Source organism: Labeo rohita, chromosome 24, assembly GCF_022985175.1.
Source record: "Labeo rohita strain BAU-BD-2019 chromosome 24, IGBB_LRoh.1.0, whole genome shotgun sequence".
Classification (NCBI taxonomy): Eukaryota; Metazoa; Chordata; class Actinopteri; order Cypriniformes; family Cyprinidae; genus Labeo; species Labeo rohita.
In genome coordinates, this window is record NC_066892.1 from 28,079,872 (window position 1) to 28,096,559 (window position 16,688).

Consider the following 16,688-nt stretch of genomic DNA (forward strand, 5'->3'; position numbering starts at 1 on the left):
GACTTGAGATCAGACCACACTCACCAACAGCTTGTTCAAAAGAGCACAGTAACACTTCTGTTACCACTAGCGCCTGGGGATGAGATGCTGAAGATGTACTCTACAAGCTGTCTTTGTTGTTCCAAACCAGGGGGTTTAGAAAATAATTTATTTTACTTGTCTTGTGGTTTTTGTCAAAATTTAGAGACAACTGTGCTTAAAGCAAGAAAAACTGTTACATAAAGTAAAACAGCTGAAAGATTGAAAATAAGCCAGTATTTAAAAAAGTGTTTTTTTCTTTTCCTTCCCAGGAGGCTCCAGGTAGCCCGTCTGTGCCTCTGAACTCTCCACAAGACGAACATGAGAGACGAATTTCTCAGTCGCTGTATCCCGGAGAGAGCCTGGATGACAACCACACCCCACGACCCACCATGATGGGCAGAATGATGGGTAAGCTGATAAAACACATCCATTTTTAGTCCTTAGATGGCCCTGGTGTATCATTTCACACAAAAATGATCAGAGCTTTCTCAGACCTGTGAACCGTTGTCTTTATTTTTGTTCTGGAGTTTGTAAATGGCTTTCATCAGTCAACTGGTAGTTTCCAGGTTGCTCCAAGAAGATCTGATTGATATGCCAAAGATAGTGATGCCATCTGCTATAGACATGGATACTCGGAGACCAGCAATATTTATGTTTTCTCCATTGTTGTACAAATAGAATGTGATGGATGGCAATATTTGCCAGCCCCTCCTTCACTGTGATTGGATGACTGGGTACAAGTGACACTGATGACCAGAAAAAAGTATAGTGACACTCGCCACCTTATCACGCTGACAGTTTATTTTAATATATTGAAAACAATTTTAAAAATATGCTAGCCTCAAGAAAAAAATTACATTGGTGGACACACAGCCTTAAGAAAGTGAATCAGATGTCCTTGAGCTCATCTGTTTGCTCAAAGGGTTATATCTGGTTTATGAATATATGTCATTAAAATGAAACGGGTCAATTCACATGTCATCTGAAGGTTTCTTCTTGTCTATGTGGATGGTTCTTGGTCAAAATGGCTGCGTATTAATAGCCATTTTTATGCTGTGCGTACACGCCACTGTCAGTATATATCCAGACCTTCTGTTTCTATTTCCACCTGTTTCCACCTGACATATACGGTTTAAAGGCACAGATGAACGAGCAGCCGGACGCGCGCGGGCCCAGCCCAGCCAGTCCCAGCATGCTCCTGTGGTTTTGTAAATGGGGGTTAATGTCATTTTCAAGGCCCGTGTCTCATCCAGCATGACTCTTTCAAGTCAGTCCTGATTTCTCTCCAACTCAACTCCGCTTCTAGTCCTGCCAGACAATTGGAATCGGCAGACCAATCCTTTCACCGTCATGCTTGTCATTTCACAATCGACTACTCAGTCTTGAACAATAAGCTCTTTAGTACCTGACGCAAAACCCTCTTCTTCCTCCTCCTCATCCCCCTGCTTTTCTTTCACCTCTCGTTTTCTTCTTCATCCTCCTGTTCTGACCTTGTCTGCTGCTGTGTTCCCATCGCGGTGTGGTGATGAGTCAGTCAATGACGTCTCATTCTCCTCGTAAGAGTTGCAGTGTCAAAGGCGTCTGATGGCCGATTGCACTTGCTAAGCCCTCTATCTCTTTTCTATAAATTACTATTCTTTTTTTTTTTCCTTTTCCTTTTTCCTTCACAGTATAGATGGTAAATGATGGCGGGTAGTGACAGAATTTTAAATTATTATTATTAGTAGTAGTAATAGTAGTAGTAGTAACACTTTTACTACGACTTCTATGACCACCATCAATACTACTACCACCATTTATAACTTAATAAATACTGCTTTATTAATTGTTTTTAAATATTTCTAATAATAATAATAATAATAATAATACTAATAATATTATTATTATTATTATTATTATTACTACTACTGCTACTACTAATATGTATTGTTATTTACTTAATTAACAATTATATTGGTATTTTATTAACACATTATTTAATATTTTAATATAATAATAAATACATATTTTAAATATTATTAACTATAATTGATATTTATCATTAATAAATTAATACATCATCATTATTATTATTATTATTATTATTATTATTATTATCATTAATACCACTTGTCACTTAATAAATACTGCTTCATTAATTATAAGAGAAAATTAAAAAAAACTTACCTTTTATTTTTATTATTATTATTATTATTATTATTATTATTATTTATTTTTACTACTACTACTTCTACCACCACCATTTGTCACTTAATAAATACTGCTTTATTAATTATATATTATTTAAGATTTGTATTATTATTTATATTTATTATTTAATTTATTAACAATTATAAAATGTAAATTTATTTAAAAAATATTAAATTTAATTTATTATCTTAATAATAATATGTAATAAATAATATTATGTTAGTCAATTTATTAACAATTACATTGTTGTTTTATTAGCATTGTTTATTTATTTATTATTTTAATAATAATACTAATAATAATAAACACATATTTTAAATATTATTAACTATAATTGATATTTATCATTAATAAATTAATACTGTATTATTATTATTATTATTATTATTATTATTAATACCACTTTTCATTTAATAAATACTGCTTCATTAATTATAAGAGAAACTTAAAAAAAACTTATTATTGCTATTACTATTATTATTATTATTATTATTTATCTATTTATTTTTTTTTTTTTACTACTATTACTACTTCTACCAACACCATTTGTCACTTAAATACTGCTTTATTAATTATATATTATTTATAAGATTTTTATTATTATTAGTATTTATTATTTAATTTATTAACAATTATATTAAGTTTAATTTATTATCTTAATAATAATAATAATATGTAATAAATAATATTTTGTCATTCAATTTATTAACAATTACAGTGTTGTTTTATTAACATTGTTTATTTATTTATTATTTTAATAATAATAATAGTAAATGCATATTTTAAATATTAAGTATAATTGATATTTATTATTAATAAAACAGTACTTTATTAGTATAATTCTGTTATTATTATTATTATTATTATTATTATTATCATTATCAGAACTCAGAATCCTGTCTTCCCCCCCCGTTGTCTTCACATTCTCACTCTGTCCTAGTTGGTTTTCACAAATGATGCATTGACACTTTCTTTAAAAAGCGTGAGAGTGATTCTTCCCCAGCGCCAGTGCGGAGAAACTCTAAAACTTCTCAAAATGCAGCACTTCAGAGAGTTTAGCTGTACATCTTCTCCGGAGGAAAGTAAAAAGACAAAAGTTTGAGAAAGTTTACCTGAGGGAAGATGGCACCCTTCAGCTGTTGTAGGCCTGACACATTGTCATATATCTCATAAACTCGCCCCATGCTCCTGAGAATTGTTTCACCACTTGTCAGTCACTTGCATGACACATTATTTTTGTTTGTAAAAAGGTGAAAAATGCAACAATAACACATCACACATTAAATGGGCCGTCGCTGACGTTCTGAATGACGGAATGTCTGCTGTGTAACTTTACGCACTGGAGGACGTGAGGACGGACCTTGATGTATGGACTCTGTCGCGATTGTCAGAGGTCATTTGCTAAAGGAGCAAGGTGGAGACCTGACTGACAAAGCGTGCTGCATCACTGTCAGGAAAATAGTCTTCAGCAGCCACAACTCATTTCAGACATATTTGCTGTCACTCAGGAAGGAGCAGACATGGCAGGGTTTGAGCTACAAGGTTAGCGAGATAATGTCGTCTCACATGGCTGTTATGACAGGCCGAGATGAGGAATGAAACTTTAAAGCTTGAAAACAGACTGGAATGAGAGAAAACTCTCAGGAATGAAGTGCTATAAATATAAATTGCTAGTTGACAGGTAAAATTTTATGACTAGATAAAGTTCAACAAGGAGAGGAGCTCGCACACATAATGGCAGAAGATTTCTTACAAAAAATGACTAGAGAAAGGGAAGTATAAATCTTAGGTTGTGTATCTGGTCTCTGTTTGTTTGTTCATTTTGTCTTTCTGTATACATGTTGTACATTTTTATTACACAAACAAACAAACAAACAAACAAATAGCCGTTTAATCCCATTAAATGTAATTATTTATTTATTTGTTTGTTTGCTTGTCTGTATAAATAAATATATAAATAAATAAATAGCCGTGTAATTCCTGTCAAGTAATGTGTAATTCTTATTTATTTATTTATAAAGATAATAAATTAATAAATACATAAATAAATATTATGCACAATTCCTCTGAATAATTGTGAGATTCAGATTATTTATTTATTCATATAAAAAGTTCAAAAATCAATTAATCTATATATATATATATATATATATATATATATATATATATATATATATATTTATCTTTATTGTTTTTTATAATTTATTTTTATTTTCTTATTATTTATTTAAAAATAGTTCAAATGAAATAAATAAATAAATAGCGTGTAATTCCTGTCAAGTAATGTGTGGTATTTATTTATTTAAAAATAGTTCAAGATAAATAAATAAATAAATAAATAAATAAATACATACATACATACATACATACATACATAAATACATAAATACATAAATAAATATTCTGCATAATTTCTCTGAAGTATTGTGAGATTCTGATTATTTATTTAAAATATAGTTCTAAATAAATAAATAAATAATTCCTCTGAATTATTGTGAGATTCTGGTTATGTATGTATGTATGCATTTATTTACTTGTTACAGGACCATTTACATTGAAATAGGCAGGTATAAACAGACAAAACAACAACAACAACAACAACAACAATAATAATAATAATAATAATAATAATAATAAATTACAAATAGCTACAAAGATGTGGGTTCTGGAGGTACGGTGTGAAATTGCACCTTCTCTGTAGTCTTGTATGTTCAAGTTGCTCTTAGTCTTACTTTAAGACATTAAACACATTTAAAGTGACACACAGAGGGACTTTTTCCTTTCATTTAAGGGGATGCGGTGTACCAATTTGAATTTGCCCTTCACAACTGTTGATTTCCAGAGAGAAGTGCCTCTAAGTGTGTGACAGGAAAGGTTAGCCCCATTAAACTGCGTAAATAGGCACTGTGGCCAAGACTCGTACCAAAAAATGTCGTATATGGATGCATTAATAGTCCTTCGTGTAAAACGACGTTTCTGTGACTGGTGCTTCTTGGAGACTCGCTACCTATATTCTGCCCGTAGAGAGACATTTTGAGGAATATTCTGAATGAATCTACTTCTGAATGACAGTCATTACAGTCGCGAATGCCTTGTGCACTTCAGGTAATCATAGTGGCAGAACATTTTAATGCGGAGTCCTGGAAATCATTTACAGCACCTTTGAACAGGTCGAAGAAAAGATTAAAAGAAAAAAAAATGAGTCCTATTTTGGATTAGCATGTATGGTAATGCATAATAACATTATAAACGTTACAGAATAAAAGATCACCACGGTATTTTGTGAAGGTGGTAATTTGGAGGTCATCATTTGTGACATTCAGAAACTGCTCTGTAAAGTGTGGATGACCGGCTAACAGCTAATGTTCTGGCAGTGTACTCTCAAAGTTATGAACAAATGTTGATATAGCTTGTGATTTAGTTACCAATTTGGTTAAAGATTAAGCTTGTGATTTGGTTAGCGATTAGCTAGCAATAAGACTTATTAAGTGATTCAGATAATCCCTGGTGAAAAAAAACCGTATATGCTGGTAGGTGTGTTTTGATGCTGTTTTTTTTCACCATGGATGATTTAACTAGAAATTTAGCTTGTGAATTAGTAAGCACTTCAGTTAGCAGTTAAGCTTGGGAATTGGTTTGTAATAAGGTTTGTGATTTAGCTATAATTTAGTGATTTAGTTAGCAATTTGGCTAGCAATAAAATTGTGATTTGGTTAGCAATTACCTAGCAATCAGACTTGTGATTCTGCTACGGTCTGAGTAGTGATATAGCTTGTGTTAGTTTAGTTAGCAGTTTGGTTAAAGATTACACTTGTGGTTTGGTTAGCATTTAGCTAGCAATAAGGCTTGTGATTCAGCTAACGATTTTACTAGGAATTTAGCTTGTAAATTAGTGATTTAGCTAGCAGTTAAGCTTGTCAACTGGTTAGCATTTAGCTTAGAGGGTTTAGAGGGTTGTGATTTATATGTACATAATAATTACACACAGTACATACACATACACTGACCAAAATTATAAACTCATTTTTCATGAGCTGAACTCAATGATCTTTTTTTTATGTACACAAAAGGCCAATTTCTCTCAAATATTGTTCACAACTCTGCCTAAATCTGTGTTAGTGAGCACTTCTCCTTTGCCGAGAAAATCCAGCATGATTATTGCACAGGTGTGCCTTAGGTGTGCCACAATAAAATGTGCAGTTTTATCACACAGCACAATGCCACAGATGTCGCAAGTTTTGAGGGAGCATGCAATTGAGCATGCTGACTGCAGGAATGTCCACCAGAGCTGTTACCCGTGAATTGAATATTAATTTCTCTTCCATAAGCCGTCTCCAAAGGCGCTTCAGAGATTTGGCCATACATCCAACCGGCCTCACAACTGCAGACCATGTGTAATCACACCAGCCCAGGACCGTCTGAGACCAGCCACCCGGACAGCTGCTGCAACAATCAGTTTGCATAACCAAAGAATTTCTGGTCAGAAACCATCTCAGGGAAGCTCATCTGCATGCTCGTCATCCTCATCTGGGTCTCGCCCTGACTGCTGTTTGTTGTCGTAACCAACTTGAGTGGGCAAATGCTCACATTCGATGGCGTCTGGCACTTTGGAGAGGTGTTCTCTTCACGGATGAATCCCGGTTTTCACTGTACAGGGCAGATGGCAGAGAGCGTGTATGGCATTGTGTGGGTGAGCGGTTTGCTGATGTCAGCGTTGTGGATCGAGTGGCCCATGGTGGCGGTGGGGTTATGGTATTGGCAGGCGTATGTTATCGACAACGAACACAGGTGCATTTTATTGATGGCATTTTGAATGCACAGAGATACCGTGATGATATCCTGAGGCCCATTGTTGTGCCATTCATCCACGACCATCACCTCATGTTGCAGCATGATAATGCACTGTCTTATGTTGCGAAAACATCCCAGTTCTTGCATGGCCAGCATACTCACCGGACATGTCACCCATTGAGCACTTTTGGGATGCTCTGGATCGGTATATACGACAGCATGTTCCAGTTCCTGCCAATATCCAGCAACTTCGCACAGCCATTGAAGAGGAGTGGACCAACACTCCACAGGCCACAATCAACAACCTGATCAACTCTATGTGAAGGAGATGTGTTGCACTGCGTGAGGCAAATGGTGGTCACACCAGATACTGACTGGCTTTCAGACCCCATCCCGGACCCCCCCAATACAGTAAAACCTCACATTTTAGAGTGGCCTGTGCAATAATCATGCTGTCTCTAATCAGCATCTTGATATGCCACACCTGTGAGGTGGATGGATTATCTCGGTGAAGTGCTCACTAACACAGATTTAGACAGATTTGTGAACAATATTTGAGAGAAATATTCCTTTTGTGCACATAGAAAAAGTCTTAGATCTTTGAGTTCAGCTCATGAAAAATGGGGGCAAAAACAAAAGTGTTGCGTTTATAATTTTAGTCAGCGTATATTAGGCAAACACAAACTTTTATTTTGTATGCGGTTAATCGTGATTAATCATTTGACAGCCCTAATATTTATATTATAACTACATTTAGTCATTTGACAGAGACTTTTATCCGTGGACGCTACAGCAAAATTGATTCATCCGAGGAAGACACCAACATGAGGGAAAGTGCTTTGGAAATATATCACAGTGCTAATTATCTTCTTTAGACTTCTTTTATTCTTCAAACATAAAACTAATTAACAGTAAAGCTAATGTTGCCTGTCTTTGCAGCTGCATTAGTGATTAAACTTAACTACTTCAAAGTTAAACTCCTTTTTTCATGTGCAGCCTGTGATGTTTGTTCTACCACCAATGCATTAGGACGTAAATGAACTAATCGTGAAATAAAATCTTGTAATATTTTATCTTAATGCGTTTTCTGTTTAATAGCTCGTCTAATATAAAGACATAAAAGAGCAGTAAAACTAAATCCCGTGAGTCAGAGTGATGGGCGGGGCTATTAATCTGACACTATAGTGCCATCACATTGATGATTGGCCGCAGTTCCAGTCAGTCAGATTGATTGGCGGCGCTGTCGGTCGGCTGTCAGTGGAAAGGGCTGCCGGCTGTGAAACTGTGTGAAGATGTAGCATATACACTCAGCCTTACATCAATCTAACTGGCAGTGTGAATCCACCTCTCTCAAGTCTCTACTACACAGGCTACTTGTCAAGGTATAATGCAGCAGGTGGCAGATACACGTCTCGGGCTGAATCAAATGAGCTTTTTCTTCTTCCTCCATTTCTCTTTTCCTTGTCTTTGACCAAGACTCTGAGGGATAGGCTGTTTAAAGGAGTAGTTATTTCAAGAAAAATACAAAAAAAATAAGCAAGTTCTTGACAGTAATTTCTTTGATTTGAAGTGCATTAGCAGTCGTGCTCGCCGGGAGCACGACTTTGTCCGAATTGAAAAGTCCAACCGGTAGAGGAAAATCACACTGTGTCGTAAATTGAGGAGCCGCCGCTTTCTTCTGGACGTGCTGTTTTGCAAATAACCTGTTAATGAAAGAATGGACAGAACAAAGGGAAATGGGATAGAAGGGTTTTATGGTGGTTATGTGGTCAGCATCAAGAGCTGAAGAGTGTGGAGGAACAACTTTGCAAAGTAAATGTGAAAATTCACTTCATCTGGCTGGAGAATTTATAAGGGCAGATATGTAATCTATAAAGAGACATAGATAGTCGAGCTTTTAATATTTCGCTCTTTCATCACTTCCCTGCGTGAATCTCGATGCTGTGACCTTCTTTTCCTCAAGGAATGTTTCTCCATGGATCTCTGCTCTCTTGTGAATGGCACTGTACCAGAACTATAATGACAGCGATATGCTGGGAATTGCATCACACTAACAGCGCCTCCTCAGCCTCCCTCGGCTTCCTTTAAGTGGTTTGTCTGTGCCTGTCAGATTAGCACACCCGCTGTATTAATCTGCTGATGAGGACTACAGGATAATGAGGGCTGTTATGCTAACAGGAGGAGGGATGATGGGAGATAACAGACTTACAGAGTGACCACAGAGAGACTGAATCACTCGCACAACAATAAGTAGAAGACCTGCTCTGACAGCTGTGGCCACCTGTGACCTGTGATATTACTGTGCCGTGCACTGCTCTGGGACACGACCTCTGGAGTATTACACACACACACACACACACACACACACAAACAAAGCATGTGTACACAATAGGCCTGTCAATTAACACATTAATACACTGCAATTAGTTATTAAACAATAACATGATTAAAAAAAATGATGCACACAATAAATTTAATCCCCTCACCTGTACGGAAATTCTGCAGTAAGAAGTTTTCTGATTGACTTTTAGTTGCCCGTAGGTATTTTAATTAGTTTGAATGCAAATAATTAATTATTTAAAAAAAAAAAAAAAATATTAATCACAATCATGCACTTATGAGCTCCCTTCTGAATTGTAAAATACAAATGGGACACTCACCGTTTTCGTGAGCCTCACAGGCGTGTGCAGCGCAGAACACAAGACCTCGAATCCACATCAAGTGCGCTAGTTGGGACGGGGCCTAAATGCAAGGTTGTAATCTGGCCAAGAACACTATTTTTGGAGCAGTTTAGCTTTTAGCAGTGTTTAATGGTTTGCCGTGTTTAATGCTTTTGAAAAGAGAAAGAAGAGTGTTTCCCTACAGTTTCTGAAAAGGAAAACTTTTCAGGTCATGACTTTGTGAAAGCTGACTTTTAACTTTTCTTGTTGTGCATTACAGCCGTGATTATAAAACCAGGGATAAGTGAAGAGTTTGCTTTTGCTTTTGCTTTGTTAAAACCCTGCCTTCAGTTTTTAACAAATCATAGTGTATTCACTTGTGGGTGATTTTTCATACTTCTTGAGCTTGTGTTGTACTTCAATTCCACCAAACAAAGAGCAAGAATGATTTTTTGTTAAACATCCCATCTGGATTTCAGTTATAAATAAATCTGTGTTTAGGTCTTGCTCAGAGAAAGTTTGTGTGATTGCTCCTGAACTGTCAAAACTTGTGAAAGACAAACTCGCTCAGTTGTCTCATTAAGACGGAGGAAGCTACTTAGGGAGTCTGTGTTTCTCTCACAGTTTTTAGTTTAAAGAGAAATTACCATAATAATGGTGTTAGCATTAATGATCATGCTGAAATATTACACAAGCCTAAAGTAGGGTGTATTCAAACTTTATCTAGTTGACATTTATGCATTTGGCAGCTGCTTTTTGTCTGAAGTGACCTACATTGTATTCAAGGAACCCATTTTATAAGTTATTGCTTTCCCTGGAAATCAGACTCATGGCCTTCTCATTGTTCAGTGTTAAATGTTGTTAACCAAAATAACTTAAGGTTAAGATAATTTGTCTGAGAGGGTCAGTTTCTGAATTGTCATAGTACTGATAATTCATAGACCATTTTGTGGGTTTTGAACCTATGACCTTCTGGTTGCATCTCAAGTGGTTAGGTTGACTCTTTTTTGCTTGTTTTAGAATTATTGGCACTTATCAGGTAGTTTGTGTTAATGAAAATTGTGCTCAAACCATTGCCTGTTGACATTTATGCATTTGATACATGCTTTTGCCTGAATTGTCTTACATTAAATTCAAGGTACACATTTGATCAGTTCTTGCTTTCCCTGGGAACTGAACTCTCGACCTTGACATTGGTAGTGCTGTGCTCAGTTAGCTGAGCTAAAGGAGGGCTAATTATCATCCAAAGCAACTTATGTTTAAGACTAAAAGGCCAAGAGGATAAGTGTCTGAATTGTCACAGTAGCTTTCAAACCTACAACCTTGTGGTTACATCCCAGGTGGTTGGGTTGATCTTTTTTTTATTTGTATTTTTTGCTAGTATTAGATGGGATATGGGCACTTATCAAGTAGTTGGTGTTGATGAAGCATGCCCTCAAACCTTCGCCAATTGACATTTATGGATTTGACAGCTTTTGTCTGAACCAATTATTATTATTTTTTTTTTTGTCCGAACCAACTTTTTCAGTTCTTGTTTTACCTGGGAATCAAACCCATGACTTTGACGTTGTTAGTGTTGTGCTCTACTGATTGAACTACTGTACAGGAATGTTAATTTTGTCAACCAACACGTTTAAGTGTCTGAATTGTCACAGTACAGCCTTGTGGTTACATTCTAGGTGGTTGGGTTAATTTTTCTTTTTTGCTAGTTTTAAAGGGGTTATGGGTGCTTATCAAGTAGTTGATGCTGATGGAGTGTACACTCAAACCTTCGCCAGTTGACTTTTATGCATTTGACACATGCTTTTGTTCAAAGCGACTTTTATCAGTTCTTGTTTTCCCTGGGAATCAAACCCATGACTTTGATGTTGCAATTGATGTGCTCTACTAATTGAACTATTTTACAGAAAGGCTAATGTTGTCAGCCGACACAAGGTTAAGTGTCTGAATTGTCACAGTAGAGATAAATAATAGAACATCTAATGGATTTTGAACCTACAACCTTCTGGTTAAACTCCAGGTTGTTTTTTTTTTTTTTTTTTTTTTGCTAGTTTTAGTTGGGTTTTAGGCACTATAGATATCAAATAGTTGATGAAGCGTGCCCTCAAATCTTCAGTTGTTGACTTTTGCATTTGACAGATGCTTTTATCCAAAGCAACTTTTATCAGTTCTTGTTTTCCTTGGGAATCAGACCCATGACTTTGACATTGCCAGCGCTGTGCTCTACAGACTAAACTACTGTACAGGAAGGCTAATGTCAACCAACACAAGGTGTAGTGCCTGAATTGTCACAGTAATGATAATTCGTGACACCTCTTGTGGGTTTGGAACCTGCAACTTTCTGGCAACCTCCCAAGTGGTTGTATTGATCTTTTTTGCTGGTTTTAAATGGGTTGTGGGCAGACTGAGAGACCAGCTAAGCTAAATACACCTAAAACCAGCTTAAACTAGCAAACCATTCCTTTTTTTAAGGTAATATTATTTTGGCAGGGAATAGATGTAGAGCTTTTGTTGTTTTAATGACTGAGGCTATTTCTTTCATGATTTCCTGTGTTTACAGTACAAGACCATTCTCAAGTAACCTAACTCAAATCAAATGTGACTGCGTTAATGTTGCCAACACATATGGTGCAATACAATGTCAAATGCGTGCTGTACTTTTGGGAGATTTATTCTAAAAAACATACTACATCAAAGACCCCTCATTTTAATGATGACCCTCTGGATTTCCCCCGACCACGGCAAGTCACTATGGATGGACGTTCATGACAAACGCTTGGCTTTCACTCACTCCCCCGCTTCTGGGAAAAGCTGAACTGATTGTTGATGACTTTGTTCCTAAATACATGGGAGGCTGTGATTAATACCACATGTTGGCCTATTTCTTTCATTTAAAATTTTTTTTGGATTACCGGATTACACAAAGTTGAATTATGCTTTTCTCGATGACTGAAGGAAACCGAAACCTTCATGTTCTCACAAGCCTGTTCGGCTAGGCCCAGGTTTCAAATGACCTTTTTTTTTTTTTTTTTTTTTTTTTTTTTTTTTTTTTTTTTTAGATGTTCTTGAGATTCCTAAACTTAATGTACCAGCTCCTCACTATAAGCTTAATAAATGAGACTGATAACTTGGCCTGTATAGGCTTGCTAATGGTTTTCAATCTGAGCTTAATTTTTGGGATGCATTTTGGACATTATGAAGCTCAACCATCTTGAAAATCATTTTGGTAATTGGCACATGGCATGTTTTGGGATGCAGCTATGCTGGTTTGGTGCCACCAGCAAGTTGATGGTCAACCAGTTTCTTCAGCTACATTTTAGCAGCTTAGGAGTTGCTTTATTTTGAGATTCTGAGTCTATTCTTTGTGTGGTATTTTGCAAGTTGAACCAGGATAGCCTTTATGGTCCTCTGATGAGTGGTTCTTCAAAGCCAGCTCCCCTCTGCTGAGCATCCTGAAATTCTGTTGCCCTCTTTCATTCTGGATGCACCATCGAGGAACTGATTTCATTCAAGTTTATTTGTTCAAACCCCTATTTGGGGGGCCAACAGTGCTCTGTATGCCAATCAGTGCATTCCCACAATGTCTTGATTCAGGGCCCAGCAAACAAGCATGGGGGGTCTGTTTGTTATAGTAAGAGAGACCCCGGGAGGGGTCGTTTGATCGCAGCACGACAGAAAACAACAGTAGCCCACCACCATGCCATCAGCGCCCTGCAAGGAGAATTCGGTACAGATTAAACAGAAGAGGCAGTTACAAACACAAACCGTTCCTTCATGAGGCCCAACGGTCTAGGAGACCGCACATGATAGCCTTGATGCTTATCCTCAAATGACCTGAATCAAATGTCCTCGGGATGCAAGCGTGATGGCGAGGTTTGGAAATCTTCATGATTAAACAAAAGCATGATATGTTTGGTAAGGAAAGCAACAGTCTTTTGGTTTTCCAGTTTGAGACTAAATACATCCTGTTTAGGTTGCATTATAAAGTGTGTTGTCAAATGCATATCGTCATGAATGATTCAAAAGGAACAAGGTGCTACTTAAAGTTGTTTCAGTAGGTAAAAAAGTTATTTTTGCACCATAGGGGCCACATGAGCATTAAAGGAGAAGTCCACTTCCAGAACAACAATTCACAAATAATTTACTCACCCCTTTGTCATCCAAGATGTTCATGTCTTTCTGTCTTCAGTCGTGAAGAAATTATGGTTTTTGAGGCAAACATTTCAGGTTTTTTCTCCATATAATGGACTGCTATGGTGCCCTGAGTTTGAACTTTCAAACTGCAGTTTAAATACAGCTTCAAACGATCACAAATGTGGTTGTAAATGATCCCAGCCGAGGAAAAAGGGTCTTATCTAGCAAAACAATCGGTTATTTTTATTAAAAATTACAATTTAAATACTTTTTAATGTCAAACGCTTGTCTTGTCTTGCTCTTCCTGAACTCTGTGTATTCTGGCTCAAGACAGTTAGTGTATGTCAAAAAACTCCAATCGTGTTTTCTCCCTCAACTTCCAAAAATCATTTCAAAATCATCCGACATCACTGCAGAAGTACAGACACAGTCTTTGCAAAGTGAACATGCAAAGAAGATCAAACACCTTTAACAAAAAAGGTAAAACAGCGATATAGGAAGATTTTGAAGTTGGGAGTTTTTCTACATACAAAGTAAAAAATAAAAAAACACAATTTGTTGAGTCAGCTTAAAATAATTTGTTACCCTGCTGCCTTAAAATTTTAAGTTCAGTCAACTAAAATAAGTTTATTCAACTTGAAATGTTAAGTTGTACCAAGTAACAACTTAGATATTTGTGTTTGCTAAACTTAACAGATGGGTAAGTAACCCAGCTGCCTTAAAATTTTAAGTTGATTCAACTCAAATATCTAAGTTGTCACTTAGTATAATTTAACATTTCAAATTGAATAAACTTGTTTTGAGTTGACTGAATTTAAAATTTTAAGGCAGCCAGGTTACAAATTATTTTAAGTTGACTCAACAAATTGTTTTTTACAGTGTACCCTAACTGTCATGAACCAGAACAAAAACAGCCCAGGCGGAGTAAGACAAGACGAGTGTTTGACATTAAAAAGTATATAAATCGTGTTATTTTTATAAAAATAACCAATCGTTTCGCTAGACGAGACCCTTCTTCCTCGTCTGGGATCGTTTAGAGCCTTTGAAGCTGCATTTAAACTGCATTTTGGAAGTTCAAAATCGGGGCACCAGTGAAGTCCATTATATGAAGAAAAATCCTGAAATGTTTTCCTCAAAAAGATAATTTCTTTACGACTGAAGAAAGAAAGACATGAACATCTTGGATGACAAGGGGGTGAGTACATTATATGTCAATCTTTGTTTTGGAAGTGGACTTCTCCTTTAAGACGGTGACAATTAGTGTTACTTTTAACCCACCCAACTCTTCACATCGCGCCTCGTCTCTGGGATAATGGATTCAGACAAGGTGCTGAGAAGATGTCAGCAAGATTTGTCAGTCGCTAACACCTTCCCTCCAGAACAAAGCTCTCTGAAGAACATCCAGCAGGGCTTTTTTAGTACTGCTTACTGAGCAGGTACCTCATTGTGCCTTCACAAATCATTAGAAATTAGGCGATTGAAATTCTGCGCTCCTCTGCTGCTGATTTCCTCTTCCTTTCTCAGAGCCTAATGTATAATAAGCCGAGTACGCCTTTGCTATTTTTCTTGTCCTGCAATTAAGAGGTCCGTTTTTAGGCAGATTTTTTTATGATTCACCATGAAATCGTGAGCGTAAGTGGGTGGACGGGGGATATAATCTCGATAAAACGGTGGACCAATTAGTCGACCGCAGCAGAATTGTGGTCGCAGCGTTTTTATCTTCGGTGTTAAAGACTTTCACCTTTTCACAGTGTCACGGTGGCTATTTCTATAGGTGTCCTTTACGCCATTTAGCATGGCCGAGAGTAACTCTCCTTGTATGAGGAGGTCAGCACTTGTGTCAAAGAATCCGTAGGAAAGGCCTTATTTAATTCAAGAACATGACTGCATTCAGCAGTAAAGCCAATTAAAATGATGTTCTGCATGAGGAAAAAAATGACCTTGCATGGACAGTCTGCCACTTTTTTTTCTTGGTTTTATTTCTTTTAGCATGTGGATTTAATGTTGGTCATTTCAAAGCATTTTTTAATTCATTTGGAGAAAAAAAAAATACATATATATATTCAGTGACTTAAATTAATCTTTGACTCTTTTAAGTCAAAGATTTAAAAGGCGATAAAAATCATAATGATTGCTTACTTTTTTCAAGTTTCTTCAAAGTAGTAGAAGTGTAATTATTTCTTGAAAAAAAAAAAAGATTGATATGCCATAGTACATGTTTGAAAATCACATAAATATATTCATTTTTTTTAAAATAATGATTAAGATGTCTGCACTCACTTTTTATTTTATTTTATTATTTTATTTTCAAATTAAACTTTAGTGGTGCACTTGCAGAAAGATGCAGGAACAAACAAAAAATAATAAATAAATAGGCCAATTATAAATATATTATTATTTTTTTAAAAATAATGATTAATATTAGTGCTGTGCAACGATTAATCACAATTAATCGCATACAAAATAAAAGTTGTTTAGTTGTTTATCTAATATATGCGTGTGTACTGTGTATATTTATAATGCATATATAACTACACACACATACAGTACAGTAAATATTTTAGAAGTATATGTTTTTATTGATATAATTAATATTATATATAAATATATCTAATATTTAAACATAACATTTTTCTTGTGTATATATAGCCAATATGTCCAATATATACATGCATGTGTGTATTTAAATATATATAATAAATATTTTATTTTATTTTATTTTATTTTATTTTATTTTATTTTATTTTATTTTATTTTATTTGCCAAATTAAACTTCAATGGTGCCCTTGCAGAAAGATGCAGGAACAATCAATCAATAAAATTAATAAGCCGTAGTATTTGTTTAAAAATGTTAAAAATATTATTACAGTGTTTTTTTGTTTATTTTTAATA

The 16,688-nt window shown here is 35.6% G+C and overlaps 1 protein-coding gene across 2 annotated transcripts in view; it reads left to right on the forward strand.

Moving 5' to 3' along the window:
• pard3aa (par-3 family cell polarity regulator alpha, a) overlaps nt 1-16,688 on the forward strand; it is a 588,383-nt gene that overhangs the window by 345,926 nt on the left and 225,769 nt on the right. For both annotated transcript variants that reach the window (XM_051097809.1, XM_051097810.1), the window contains exon 14: nt 291-429. In XM_051097809.1, the coding sequence (XP_050953766.1) occupies nt 291-429 (139 nt within the window). The remainder of the gene's footprint in view (nt 1-290; nt 430-16,688) is intronic.